The 14,151-nt window shown below is 39.3% G+C and overlaps 1 protein-coding gene across 2 annotated transcripts; it reads left to right on the top strand.

The window, feature by feature from the left end:
* Window positions 1-7,188: 7,188 nt before the first annotated feature.
* LOC139636305 (microfibril-associated glycoprotein 4-like) lies at window positions 7,189-11,745 on the top strand. 2 transcript variants are annotated; one of them, XM_071504253.1, is made up of 5 exons: window positions 7,189-7,284; window positions 8,129-8,326; window positions 9,461-9,557; window positions 9,818-9,985; window positions 11,142-11,745. In XM_071504253.1, exons 1-5 carry the CDS (start codon window positions 7,255-7,257, stop codon window positions 11,411-11,413), a joined length of 765 nt encoding a protein of 254 aa, XP_071360354.1. In that variant the 5' UTR covers window positions 7,189-7,254; the 3' UTR covers window positions 11,414-11,745. The 2 variants fall into 2 exon arrangements, with proteins under 2 accessions (XP_071360354.1, XP_071360355.1); XM_071504254.1 differs by having other exon boundaries at window positions 7,224-7,272.
* The last annotated feature ends 2,406 nt before the right edge of the window (window positions 11,746-14,151 follow it).

Here is a 14,151-nt window from a genome sequence, read left to right as displayed (position 1 = left end):
TTTGGCAGACTTTATTTTGGTTGATTATGCAAGAGAGAAGGAAAGTGTGTGTGTGTGTGTGTGTGTGTGTGTGTGTGTGTGTGTGTGTGTGTGTGTGTGTGTGTGGCCAGCTTGTATCTCAGTTGGACACAGGAAGTGGGTGTTTGGTCAGGAACAGATGATTGTGAGGCACATTGTCCTAGGCAGAACTCTGTACCAGGAGGTGGGCATTACACATACACACACACACACACACACACACACTGTTCTCACACAAAAATCCATGCACAAACAAAACAAGTATTCCCAGCCGTACCAAACCTAATGAGATTTTTTCATGTTTTTATAAATTCAGTCACCAATAGAGTCACCAAATATCATGTTTGTCTTAATGTTTCTAAGGTAATATTTTGAACATGATATATAGTAAATATAACACACACATATATAACACTCAGACAGTTTTAATTGGAGTGTGTTGAGTGATGAATTTAAACATAGTGAGAGGGTTTATTAGTCAACTGTGTGTGACTGAGATGGGAAGTAACCCAGGCACAGCTGCAAGTGCAGCTAAACAAACACTCATACATAAAAGATGAGTCCCCCCCACCCCTCTCTCTCACACCCACACACACACACACACACACACACACACACACACACACACACACACGCCACTATATCTATAAGTGTTTACCTGAGTTTATTGACTAATCTTCTTTTTGTAGGATTTCATTTACCACCTCTCTGTGTTCCTACGACCTGGACAAACAAGGCTCAACGGTTCTCCTTGTTATTTTAAACCTGTATGGATCTGTGCACCTGTGTTTATTTCTGTCTTCCTCTCCTCTCTCTCCTCTCCACTCCACTCCTCTCCTCTCCTCTCCTCTCCTCTCCTCTCCTCTTCACTCCACACCTCTCCTCTCCTCTCCTCTCCTCTCCTCTCTTCTCTTCTCCTCTTCACTCCACACCTCTCCTCTCCTCTGCTCTCCACTCCTCTCCTCAGGCCTCAGTCTGTCTGAGAGGACAGAGAAATCCCTCTAGGTGTTTTTATCATCGGCGCTCAGCTATGAATCTGTGCTCGTGTATGAAATGGGTTATGCTGCCTCTCCGCGAGCCTCAGCTCAGCCTGTCTGACGTTGTGTAATGAATTAACAGCACAGCATATTATGACTGTGTGTGCAAGAGGGTCATGGTGAATCAATACTATCTTTGGAGTGAAAGGAAACAAAATCTGTCATCTCTGCCTCAGTCTCAGAGCTGTTTCTATCTATTTCCATTAATTATTTGTGCATGTCTACATGTTTGTCCCCCCCCCCCCCCCCCCCCCCCCCCCCCACACACACACACACACACACATTTATACAGACCCTTTCTCTCTCCTATTTTCCCTTATACACCCAGGAGCTATGAGTGACTTGAAGGGCAGAGGATGAAAACACAAATTAACCACAGAGAGCAAGTGAGTGACAGAGGCAGAAAAGAGATGGAAATGGAGGGATTGACCATGTAAAAGAGATGGAAGAAAGAGATTGTCTCCGATATCGATCTGGTAATCCTCATTGTGCTCTCTGGCGATTCTAATCTCCCTCCTACACAAGATGAGGAGACGCATTGAAAGGGCAGGAGAGAAAGGGAGTGCATGTGAGGAGGGAGTGGAGGACGGCATGCAGAGAGAGGAGGAGCAGTGCCATCCAGTGGTGCAGAGAAATGCTGCAACGTATCGTTTCACTAATAAACATCTGTTAATTTGTGCTCATTTGTGTTGGTTTGTGTGTGAACAATGATAGCTGCTCATTCATAACTACACAAACCAAAAGCACAAGACGTCAGCTCCTTTCAGCCCTGGGTCTTTGGTGCAGGAGAAGCAGAGCTAAAAACAGGGAGCATATGGTCCCTGTGACACACTCTGACCTTGAGTGTGATATTTTGGGAGTGTAGTACACGCAAACACACATTTATACACACTCAACATGAAATGCTGATTTCCAAGTCCTTTAAAATAATATGCAGATGATTATTCTTTATCTGTATTTTAAATATGATAATTATTTAAATGTTATAAAAAATAATACATTAATCATATAACTATTACATTACACTACAGTATATGGGCAAAAGTATGTGTCTGTCTTTTATGTCTTGACCCCCGCACCCAGAACTTAAAGATGCTATCATCAATATTTTTATCTCAACAACAGATCGTGTGTATGTGGAAGGTCCCATAGTAATGAACACATAGTGAATTATCACTTTACAGTTCCCCTGAGCGCAGATTGTTTTAGCATCTTTTAGCTCATTGTTTTGGTTTTCTGGCAAATAATGTTACTGTTTTGGTCCACTCTCGTAGCATTGTTCCCAGAGGTAGCAGCTGTTTGACACTGTACACCACCCGCTCAGTACCAAAAAGCAGACAAGAGAGGCATTTAGCAGCTAAAGGTAGAGACCAAAAACACCTAAAGGAGAGTAAATATTGGACTTTTATTGGGCACTAGAAACACCTCTCTAAATGAATGATAATGGTGCTAGCGGTCTTCTGGCTGCATAAATAGACAACTGTTTGCTAATGTGTTCACTATAATATTTTTATGCCATGATGTGTTTTTTTACAGCTTGTTTCTGCCTCCTCCAAGTGACCAACAGAAATCACTTAATGCAGGTGTAATAAAGTTCCTGGAACTAAATTTCAGCACTAATTACAAGTTCCAGGTACTTTTACTAGTTGATGTTAATGCTGTGGATCATGGTTGCTCACATTAAAACAGGGAAAACTACAACAAAAAGCAGAAACCACCATTTCACTACTGTATCTACATCAACCTTGATTACCAATACTGACAACCACACAAACAATGCAGGGAAAAAAGATGAAAGAAGATTATAGAAAAATAAAGAATCACTGTGTGAGTCGTGAAGCAAACTGAGAAACTACAAAGAGGTTAAATTTGCAACAGCATTTGCAACAGCAACAATTTTAATGAACTTATTGCCAAATATTCTGATCAGCATCAGTATTGGCAAAATATTCACTGACGATGCTTTTGATTTGTTTTCTTACAGTATCCACTCTTGTAATACAATATCTGCTTGTAGCATCTAAAACCAGGTATTGGTTTTTATGGTTTTGTTTAGGTCTTTACAACACTTGGTTAATGTTAGGGACAGACTGTGATAGACAACATTATTATGAAGGACAAGTTAGGAACAAGACAAGATGTGTTCACTAACATTGTGCCATGATCTTTTCCCAAATCTCATCCTAACTACACCGGGGATACGAGCCTGCTTAGTCTTTGCTGTCAATGTCCTGCACTTCCCATGCTAACCATCCACTGATCCAGGCAGCAATTATGTTTTCTCTCAATCGGGCAAAACAAATTAGTAATATATAAACATAATTTCCCTGCGACAGGTTTGCATGATCTTCCTAAGTGAAAGAAAATTACTTCCCTCATTGAAAATGACTTGTTTGTCTCACAACCACTTACTTCACTCCGCTACAAAATAGCAGAGTGAAACATCACTGTTTGTAAAGTACAGCGGGAACGCGAGGAAGAACAAAGCACCCAAGCCTCACAAGGGTTTTGAAGAGGTGAGGTTATGGGAATTCTTGCAGCCAGGAGCTAAAATATTGTGGAAAGCCTGAAATCAAAAGAGTGAAGGGTATTTTAGCAGCGGATTAATGTTCAGCCATCACAAATGGGTGAAACGTTCAGGTGTCCATATATTTCTGGCCATATACCCTGTTCCTAGCTCTCTCATACACTCAGACAGAAATCCATTTTCTGCCTGCCTTTCTTTTTCTCCTACTCCCCCTCTGGCTACACAGTGATGACCTCAAGAGTCATTTATTAACATGGATTATATGTCGACAGGATCAAAACCTGGCAGAAAACCAGCAGTCGCACCTCTCTCTCTCTCCCTCTCCCTCTCTCTTGCTTCCTCTGAACCAGTACACCACCAGAAGCCTGACAGAGAGATTGAGATAAAAGGACTGAAAGACAGATAGAGAGATCGCGAGAGAGACTGAGAGATATATGAGAATGGAAGAAAGAATCTGCTTTTTTCATTGACCTTTCCCTGGTTCATCATTCAGAAGCCCCTGGGTTTGATTTTCTCTCTGTGTTTGAGATGAGCCATCAATAACTGTGCTGTTAGTGTCAAGCTGCTACTAAGTCTGCAGTGACTCAGGCAGGAAGATCAGAGGAGGGGAAAGCGAAAAGGAGAGGACAAGTAACTCTGTCTCTGTCCAAATCGACAACCAATTAGCCAAAAACTGAAGAGAGAATACGCACATCCAATCCCTCAGGATATTGAATTAAAATACACCACTTTATGTTAAGTAAATAATACGATAATATTGTTTCCTTTGCTTGTGGCGTGTTTACTGGGATGGCACTGTTGGTCAGGCGGTTCACTGCTTTTAATTCAGGCTGAAATATCTCAACAACAATTTGATGGATTGCCATGAAATTTTGCGCACAAGTTCGTGAGGATGATTCCTGTGACAATCAAGGTTTTCCCTCCAACAGTGAACTATAAAGCAAATAATAAAGCATCTACTTGCCACAACATTTTGTTCAGACAGTCCTGGTTCTCAGACAATGCGCCCTAATGACCTCTGAGATCCCCTGAATTTTCTTCTTGTCCTCACTATGAGGTTGACATTTATGGTTTGACGTGAAATGTCTCAAAACCTACTGGATGGATTATCATGACACAGATATTTATGTTCCTCACAGGATTGACTGTAATACCTTTGGTGATCTCTTGACTTTTCCTTTTGTATCATTGTCAGATATTGTCAGATAAATGTGTTTTACTTATCCATTCCCCGCGCAACACGAGTGGCTTCTATAGTCAGTGCCAAGACCAAAACATCAAGATACATCAGTCACTGGAACAAACAGATGGTTTCAAATCAAATTATAACCTAACATATTTAAATCAATGTAGGAAATGAATAGTCAAAAATGTTGTGTCTTTATTGTACAATCAACCCTGTATTGGTAGTGTCAGTCCACCACTTTGGTGTCAGGCTGAAATATCATCCCAACAATTATTGGATGGATTGCCATCGAATTTAGTACAGATAAATTGTCATGATTTTGGTGATCCCACTTTTGCAATCCATCCATTTTCAACCGCTTATCCAGGTCTGGGTCTGAAGGTTGCCCAGACACCTTTCCAACCAAATCCTCTCTAAGCCATTGAGCCTGATGGGATGTGCACTATAATTTATAATAAACTTCCCTGAGTTATGGGAAAAGGAGGCGTCCTTATCAGATGCCTGAACCGCCTTCCCCTTTTGGAGCAGCGAGTCTCCTTTGAACTCTAAACCCTGCCACTCTGAAAAGTCAGCCACAGTATCCACAATCTCGTTGTTTCGGCCAATACCCAAAGCTCATGATTATAGGTGAAGGTTGGAAAGAACAGTGAGCAACTGAGCTGAGAGCTCAGTCCCAACATTACTGCTGACATGGCATTAATCTGGTCGATGTGGCATTCCATTTTATCTTCACTCATTAATAAGACCCCAAGATATTTGAACTGCTTTACTTGGGGCAGTGACTCACTTCCAACACAGAGTGAGCAATTTGCTGTTTTCCAGCAGGGAACCATGGCCTCAGGCTGAAAGGTGCTCACTGTGTTTCATGGTCTGGTGAAGCCAACGGAACCACATCATCTGCAAAAAGCGCAAGCGCAAAAGGAGATTCAGTCCCGAGGCCACTACACCACACACTCCACATCTCGGCTGCGCTTCAGATCTTCTCCATGAAAATTGCAAGCAGAAAAAACTGTGACAAAGTGCAGCCGGGTTGAGTCCAACAGCCTCTGAGAAAGTGCTTCACTTAATCAGCCAAGAATGTGGACCCACAGTCCGGTTGTAACATATGGAGGAATTCATTGTGAGGATGTAGAGCATCTCCTTCAAAATCTTAAAATGTGTTTGACCTTGAGTGATAAGGAAAATGCAAGATGTGATCAAGGTAAATTTTGCATTGTTTTATGAAAAAGTTGTAACAAGCCTATCAGTTCTGTTGTGGCCACAGTGAAACTGACTGTGTTGAGACAGAGCACAAAGCAAATTGTAGTGGTGGCGCAATTAAATGGGCTTTATACTCCTTCTGAACTGCGTGTCAGATGGTTGGTTAGCTTTGAAGACCCCCCTCCCCGCACACCTCTCCATGACTGGATTATGTGGATCTGTGTTTGACCCGACATTCAGACGAAAACCAAGTGCAACGTCATAAATGTTTCCTTGGTGAGACTGTCTGAAAATGTGTGTTGTTATCACTGTTTTTAAACCATGTCATAACAGCTTTTCACTCCACCTTCCAGTAAATGTTTCACCCTGAGAAAAAGAATTTGCACTCATCTCAGGGATTTATGATCCTGCTTCATAAACGTGCAGAGATAAGAGTTATAAAAAAAAAAAAAGGAGAGATACAGGAGGAAGATAACAGGGAGTTCACTCAGAGGTTGATCGGAAAAGCAAGTACAACATATGTACTATATTATGTTAGAGTTTATATCGGTATTTAGGGTGTGTATCCCTTACTGCTCAACTGAGGAAATGAGATAGGTTGACTTCCCCAACATTGCTACATCTTTTTATGCCTTTGACTTCTTGGACACAGAGGTCATGTCAGTAGAGGGATTTCCTAACAGGACAGAATCTACTACAAAGAACCATAACTTAAAACTTGGAATTTCCCAAACATTGCACGTGTTAAAAGTAGCTTACTTTTGCTGTTTGTAATTGTGACTGTTTTTAGACACTGCAGAACACTGGGTGGATGCTTGTTAAATTAAGTACATTTTTCATCTTTGTTTTTCTTTTAAATTTCGCTATAAAATGAATAATTTTCTTAGGAACTTAGGAAGTTCTTTAAGTCCTTGAGTCCATATTTCATCCACACAGTTTAAAATTTTATGTTTTATCCCCCTTTCTTTCTTTCTTTCTTTCTTTCTTTCTTTCTTTCTTTCTTTCTATGTCTAAAAATGGAAAAATACTGACTCTAGAAATATCACAATCAGCATTATAAAAAACAGCTTTAGGGAATTGTGCAATTCTGTGAAACCACAAATTCCCAATGTGAGTTTCACTTCTGTAAAGCTCAGGGGGTTAATGATAATTAACTCTGTTTATGCTGTGCAAGCAAATCGTGCACATGTCAAATGCTTCTGCAGACACGCCCTGAACGGACTGTTTAAAACTGCTCTGTTTCCCACCAAGTTCTGAGTCCAACTCAGCTGTGACCCTTCCTCTCCATGATGATGATGATGCAGGTAAGAGCTCAGGTAAGCTCAGTTATTAGCAGTAACAGGTAGTACTGTCTATGGGAGCAGTTATATGTAGTCGAAATTTAGAAAACCAGGACTACAGCAATCATAAGTGGAAATGCAGATTTAACAATTCCATGTTGGAAAGAATTAACTAATACTAACCTTAATCAGTGAAGCAAATGTTTGTCTTTGATTTTCTAATAGCTCATCTAAACCATTTAATTTTCATATTGTTGCTTAAATTTGTCAGTAAAGACAAAAAAAATTAAGGCCAATTGATAATTAAAAAAATCCTCAGCACTAATTTATTTTTCTCTGTTATTATAATGTGTACCTATTTGTTGAAGCTAATCAACAAATATATAGAGTACATTTGGGAATGAAGCATCTGTATAGGTCCACAGCAACATTTAATGATAGCTGCTGCTGAAAATGTGTATTACCATCCATGAAAAAAAAGAAATTACAAAAGCTATTGTGAGGCCAGCAAATTGTAATGACTATTTAATATCCCAAAATCCCAGGAAAGCAGCCATCTGCATGGCTAGGTTCCACTAGAAGTGAGACATTTTATATTTTAGATGAACAGACAGAACGAAAAAGAAAGGAAGTACATTCAGGCAATTTTTTGTAATTAAAGATCAGATGCTTTGATAAGGATTTGAGAGATCATCGAATGTTGCAGTGCTAAGAGCTGTTTGTCCTTTAATGGCTCAACCACTCCCCTTTCACCACAGAACCAGAAGATCCTCAACAAAACAGAGCAGCTGACGAACCTTTTAATACTGTGTATGTGTGTGCAGGTAAACACTGTAGAAGATGCATTCAGTATTATAAATCTCTTTCCATTATTACCCAGGTAACATTATTTGTAGTGCTGCTGGTTTTGGTGGCCTCGGTTCACTCCGACTCCCAGTTTTCCCTGCCCATTGACTGTGATGACATCTATCGCCATGACAACACCAGCTCCAGTGGGGTATACACCATCTACCCAGGAGGTCCCACCACACCCCTGCGTGTTTACTGTGACATGAAGACTGACGGAGGCCGATGGACTGTCAGTAAACGTATTACATATTATACATATTTTATCTGATTTTATATTTTTAAACATTTATTGTGAGCCTCATTTAAACCTTGAATTGAAAAAGTAATTCTAAAAACTGGACACAACATTAATTACAAATATGAGGACATGACTTATTTGAGACTTGATTGCTTAAGGATTTGATTTGAGAGTCTCAAACCAACTGAGAATTATCTGACTTCTGCTCAGATCTAAGGAGCATTTTAATCCCTTTAAGCTAATTGTTTTGGTTTTTCAAAATCTCTCCAGTAGCAGCAAGCACCTGAGTTTTGCCAAAAAAGCTCCAATAAATCTACTGTACGCTGCATGCCCAACACCGAATGAAAATGGGAAAACCAGGTGAAACTGTTGCAGAATTTAACTAGTCTGGCATCACCAGACCAGTTTACATTTGTGAATCGGTCTCTAACCTGTCGGTTCATTTTGGGGGGGGCGTTATCAACAGTTACCAGACCAACCAGCAAATCATGTGACGTAGCACAGGCTGACAGAAAAACGGGCTCCAGCAAAAGTGCAGATATGCCATCAAGTTTGTTTAATACAGCCACGATAGCGGATTCAACAGCTGTGTTAGTCACTGTATCAAACCCACTTCAAACCCATTTCAGATAAATGGCTGTGATTTCAGGACAGATGGAAATCTGTCTGAATGGGACGGACGACAGATCCATCTGCAAGAGCATATAAACATGAGCTTGCTGACTGGTCTGATTTCAGGGCCAGACTTTAGCAGCAGAGAAACATGACTCTGAATGAATGCTAATAAGTAACTGTTTACAAACTCTATGCTGTATGGTAATCAATAATATTTTACATGATGTACTTTCAACTTGCTCTGTTGCCTCAATTAAATTCAATTGATGCAGCTTGAAATTTAAATGTATGTGTAGCAAGTGTTGTGAAGACCTGTCATTTATGGAAATACTGTATTTGTGTTCTTGTAGATGTAACTGGTTCACAGACAGTCATAAAAGTAGTGCTCACCTGGTTGAGTCTAAAATATTTTCTGATATTTTCTATTAAAGTGCTATTTAGTCATCTTAAGTCCTGCTAATTAAATCTACACAATTTTATTTTGGTAAAATCTTCTAATTTCCCTTTCAGGTATTTCAGAGGAGGTTGGACGGGAGTGAGAACTTCTACAGGCCCTGGGACCAATATAAGGCCGGATTTGGGAATGTAGCTGGAGAATATTGGCTGGGTGAGTTCTGGAGGAAGAAATATAGTAAAGCAGCTACAATCGATTGAATTCAGTCACAGCAGGCAGCTGTTTTCAGCAAAAAAGGCTCCGAAAATCCAGTATACCACCTGCACCTGGAGCACGTGGCAGACAGACAGTTAGTTGACTGGCAGGTGAACACAGCGGAGCATTTAGCAGTGAAATTGAAAGTTGAGAAATAATATAGAGCCTTGGTGCAAGAGGTGAAATGAAATGAAACAGAGCTTTATGTGTCTTTTCAGGCCTGGATAACATCTTCCTGCTGACTCTGAGGAAGAAGAATGAGCTGCGGGTGGATATGGAAGACTGGGAGGGAGGGAAGGCCTCTGCCCAGTACTCCTCTTTCTCCATCGACTCTGAGAATGCTGGATATCAGCTACACCTGGGCAGCTTCACTGGGGGAGAAGCAGGTGAGCGTCTCTTTGTCGATTTTTAAATGAAAATGTTTCCTTTTTTTGGACTTCTAGGTTTTCAACAATGAGACAGGTGAAGACTGAATTTATCACACTAAAAAACTACATCTTGATATATAAAAAACTATATATTGATTTTTGTGAATTCAGTAAAAATGTGGCTCTTCAGAGATAAATTAAACTGCTGTCAGATTAATAAAAAATGAAGCATTAATCCTCTTTCAACAGCAAAAAAGTTTTTTCAGAATAATAGTGTAGTGGCTATTTGTCTTCAAACAAATTGAAATCGAACATAAAATCAAAATGCCACTGATGCACCATGGGGATGTGGTTTGTGCAGGCAAAAAAAAAAGAAAAATCAACTGTCCAAACAAAGCCATTGCATTCTTCTTTTGATTTATTTATCCAAACAAGCAAGCAAACAGAAGAACAAAGGGACTGTGGTTCCTGCTGCCCACCCAGGTGCATGCCGGTCCAAAACCTGTCTACCTACCTAAAACACCTCTAGTGTTAATAATAATGATAATAATCATAATAATAATACATTTTATTTATATATGCCTTTCAAGACATTCAAGGACACCTTACAATACACTGTAAAATAAATAAAATAACAACAACAAGTCATAAAATACAAAATACATTTTAATAAATATAATTGCATAAAAAGAAATCTGATTGTATTGGATGCTAGTGTTGGAGTTTAACACAATAGGCAATTTTGAAGAGATGTATTTTGAGGTGGAATTTGTAGATAGGAAGAGAATCAATATTACAGATGTCTTGTGGATGTGAGCTCCAGAGTCGAGGGGCAACACGGCTGAACGCTCCAAACCCCATGGTAGTCAACACACTTTGTTGTTATTTATGTAAATAAATAAAGATATTAGTTAACCAAAATGAACTATGCTAATGCTTTAAGAGAAACCTGGCTCATCTTCAGCATTTATGCAGTACAGGATCCAGTCTGTGAAGGTAAATTATATTTGGTGGGTAAGGGACTGTATGAAAATTATTGGGGCACACCATCCATAAATTCTTTTAAATTTCCTCCAGTGGCAAAAAACCCTGAATGAACAGCAAGCATTTTTTCTGTGTTCAAAATACCAATTATATTTAAACTCTGCTCACATTGTTCTTTCTGTATTTCTAGGAGACAGTTTAACAAATCACAAGTCCATGAAGTTCACCACCTATGACAAAGACCAGGATCAGTGGGATAAAAACTGCGCTCAGCATTTTCTGGGTTCATTCTGGTACAACGCCTGCCACATGGCAAACCCCAACGGCATGTACGCACCTCACGGTGCCATTGGCTTTGAAAACGTCCACGTCATTTGGCAAACGTGGAAAGGCTGGAACTACTCCCTTAAGACTGTTGACATGAAAATTAGATCGGTCGCTAAGTGTTCATGCACATTTTAACCTGATTAACTGGAGATTAATTACATTACTTTACCCTCCATCAGGCTAGGAGAGTTGGGAGGTGGGGGAACATCATCTCTTGTCCTACTGAACTCAATACCAACAATATGTTTTCTCTTTCTTAATCATTGATTGTCTCAAAAATACAGGCAGGCATAATGTTTTAGATGAATTGGTTGCATGCATTTACTCCCTATGTTCTTTTTGATGATAACTTTCATTGCTCATTCAGTTTCATTGCTTTTTATGCAGAATTTTGTGGTTATTACTTTTGATTGATGTTGATTTGAGTGAGTATTAAATAAATAAATTTGATTGATTTAACAGCGTTATTACTGTTATTGTTATAATTATTGTTGTTGTTGTTTTTATTAGTCATAGCAGTAATAGGATCAATTTCGTTCCTCAGTGTAGAAATTGGACGTCTTGTTCTGGAAGAAGAAATTAGATTTGTTCATTGTGCCATCACATTGATAAATATAATGAGCTTAATTATATTCCCTATTGTTTTCAACTGGGATCCCAGCCATACATGCTAAATAGCACTGAATAGAAATTAGAGCTGAGGCTAATGGGAATGTCATTTGTTTTGCAGGTAGTAGTGGGTCATGAATCAAAGTGTTGGATAGATTGAAAAAATGATGACGGCGCTGGAGGAAAAGTTAAGGGATCACCAAAGTTATTCCAGTTCATCCTGCTGGGAACGTTCACAGAAATCCATAATCACAACTGTCAACCTCATGGTGGCACTAGAGGAAAAGTTATTAAGATTCACCGCCTGGGAACCACGAATGTCCGTGTCAGTCCATAGCATAGGTGTTGAGATATTCCACAGCATGATGCACAAAGACTAAGTTTGCTATTAACATATGAAAATTTCAAACTAGCCAGTACTTCAGAAATTCATCCAAGTAGGAGGATCAAATGTTGAGGCTGTGTGAGACATTAAGACATTAAAACTAGTTTTCCTGAGATGTGCAAGTTAAGAACAGACGAGCTGCACATTGGCAGGACTCATGGTGCTGCCCTGGTGCTGCAGAACCTCATCAGATTTTATGAGGTGTGGTCTCAGCAGGTAGGCTGATGTAATCTCACACATGCAAACAGTAGTCAAAACATGAAGGTGTGCTGTGGTGCTCGATGCAGAATAAGACATACTACTATACTAGAACTAGAACTAGAACTACTAGACCAATATATCAATATATAACTTTTAATACTAATTGAAACCAGTAACATGCAGCATTAGTACAAAAACAACATAACAGAAAACACAAAGCACCAAAAGTGTTCAAATCGGACATCAGTACATATTCTCATTTTCAATTATTCCATTTTTAAATTACTCCATGATTTGTCTTGTTTTTTCAAAGATTATCAAATATTTCTTTTCAGAAAATAGGACACATTAGCTCTGTGACTCCAAAACAATGCTTAAAGAGGAGAAGCTACAAATATCAGCCTGCTGCCAGTGGGATTTATCCCCTGAGGACCATGCATGTCTGTACAAAACTTCACATCAATTCATCCAGTAGTTGTTGAGATATTTCAGTCTGAACCACTGCACTTAAATATTATTATATTTCCATTTCATATTACTTCACACAAAGACAGTACTTTCAAATGTTTCAGCCCCATTAACAGAGAAAATCACTCTTTTGTGGAACACATAGTGGGACAAGGAGCCATAAGTCATAATGTATTTTGTAACGTATTCTCTTAGATTACTCAAAGTGAGGAATGTATTTTAAATTCTTTGGATTACTTCACATTATCCTGCTGTATATTTTGCCCACTGGCACCATCTGTTGGACTTCTGTGTTGCAAACAGGAAATGCATGTAACGCAGTGAATCAATGAAATACTGCTGCCTTAAGATGGGTCACTCTGATGGTGATGGTTTGTCTGGCAAAAAGTATGTAACCTACATTTGAGAATGTAACTGTATTGTGATTACTACATATTGAAATTCTAGGTGTAACTAAATACAGTTACTCATATTTTATATTCAAAACATCATCACATATATTCCATTACTTCTTAACACTGCCAGCTACATAGGTCTATATCATCAATAACCTAATATAAATGTAAAAGGAGGCATTCTGCTGCATAATGAATATTTTCCTGATACCGATATTACTCTTGTGCCTCCTAAGGGACATTTTGGTCCTTTTCAAATGTAATTTTTTGGATAATTTTGGCTGTGTTGTAAAAGGCATACATTTTTGCAAAGGTGTGTATTTCGAGGGGAAATTTGGAATTTCAACCTCAGCTCCTGTGACACGTCTATAATACACAAAATAGTTTCACTTAGGTCATCGAGGACAAAAATGTCCCACTTGAAACCCATTAATTAAATTAAAGTGCAATTACTGACCCCTCTGCCAGTGCAACATAAAATCTATTTTATTAGGCTTTCATTCTAAAGTCCTGGCTCCAACATTTCCAGTAGATGAAGCCATAGTTGGTCTATGGAGCGAACACATACATTTTCCTGGTTTCCACTTGGGGTATTGCTGCTCTATAATGGGGCACCATAGGGCACTGAAACATATGCATGCAACTGAAATGGTGTGTGTGTGTTGGTATGGATACTGAGAAATGAGTGTGAATATGTGAAGTTAAATTATATTGTACTGCAGATCACAATCCCCTGCCCCCCTTGTCTCTGTCCCTGTCCCTCTCCTCTCCCTCTCTCTCTCTCTCTCACACACACACACACACACACACGCACA

Source organism: Trachinotus anak, unplaced genomic scaffold, assembly GCF_046630095.1.
Source record: "Trachinotus anak isolate AG129_WGS33_773 ecotype Australia unplaced genomic scaffold, CSIRO_AGI_Tana_v1 ptg000019l, whole genome shotgun sequence".
Taxonomy (NCBI): domain Eukaryota; kingdom Metazoa; phylum Chordata; class Actinopteri; order Carangiformes; family Carangidae; genus Trachinotus; species Trachinotus anak.
Note: the sequence above shows the minus strand (reverse complement) of the source record. Positions and strands in the feature narration are given on the sequence as shown.

What these genes read in the sequence shown, in the direction of transcription:
- LOC139636305 (XM_071504253.1), top strand. Translation starts at nt 7,255, where the DNA reads ATGATGATGATGATGCAGGTAAGAGCTCAG. An exon ending in TGATGCAGGTAAGAGCTCAG is followed by an intron (nt 7,285 to 8,128) that starts GTAAGCTCAGTT and finishes ATTATTACCCAG; the next exon opens with GTAACATTATTTGTAGTGCT. An exon ending in CTGACGGAGGCCGATGGACT is followed by an intron (nt 8,327 to 9,460) that starts GTCAGTAAACGT and finishes TTTCCCTTTCAG; the next exon opens with GTATTTCAGAGGAGGTTGGA.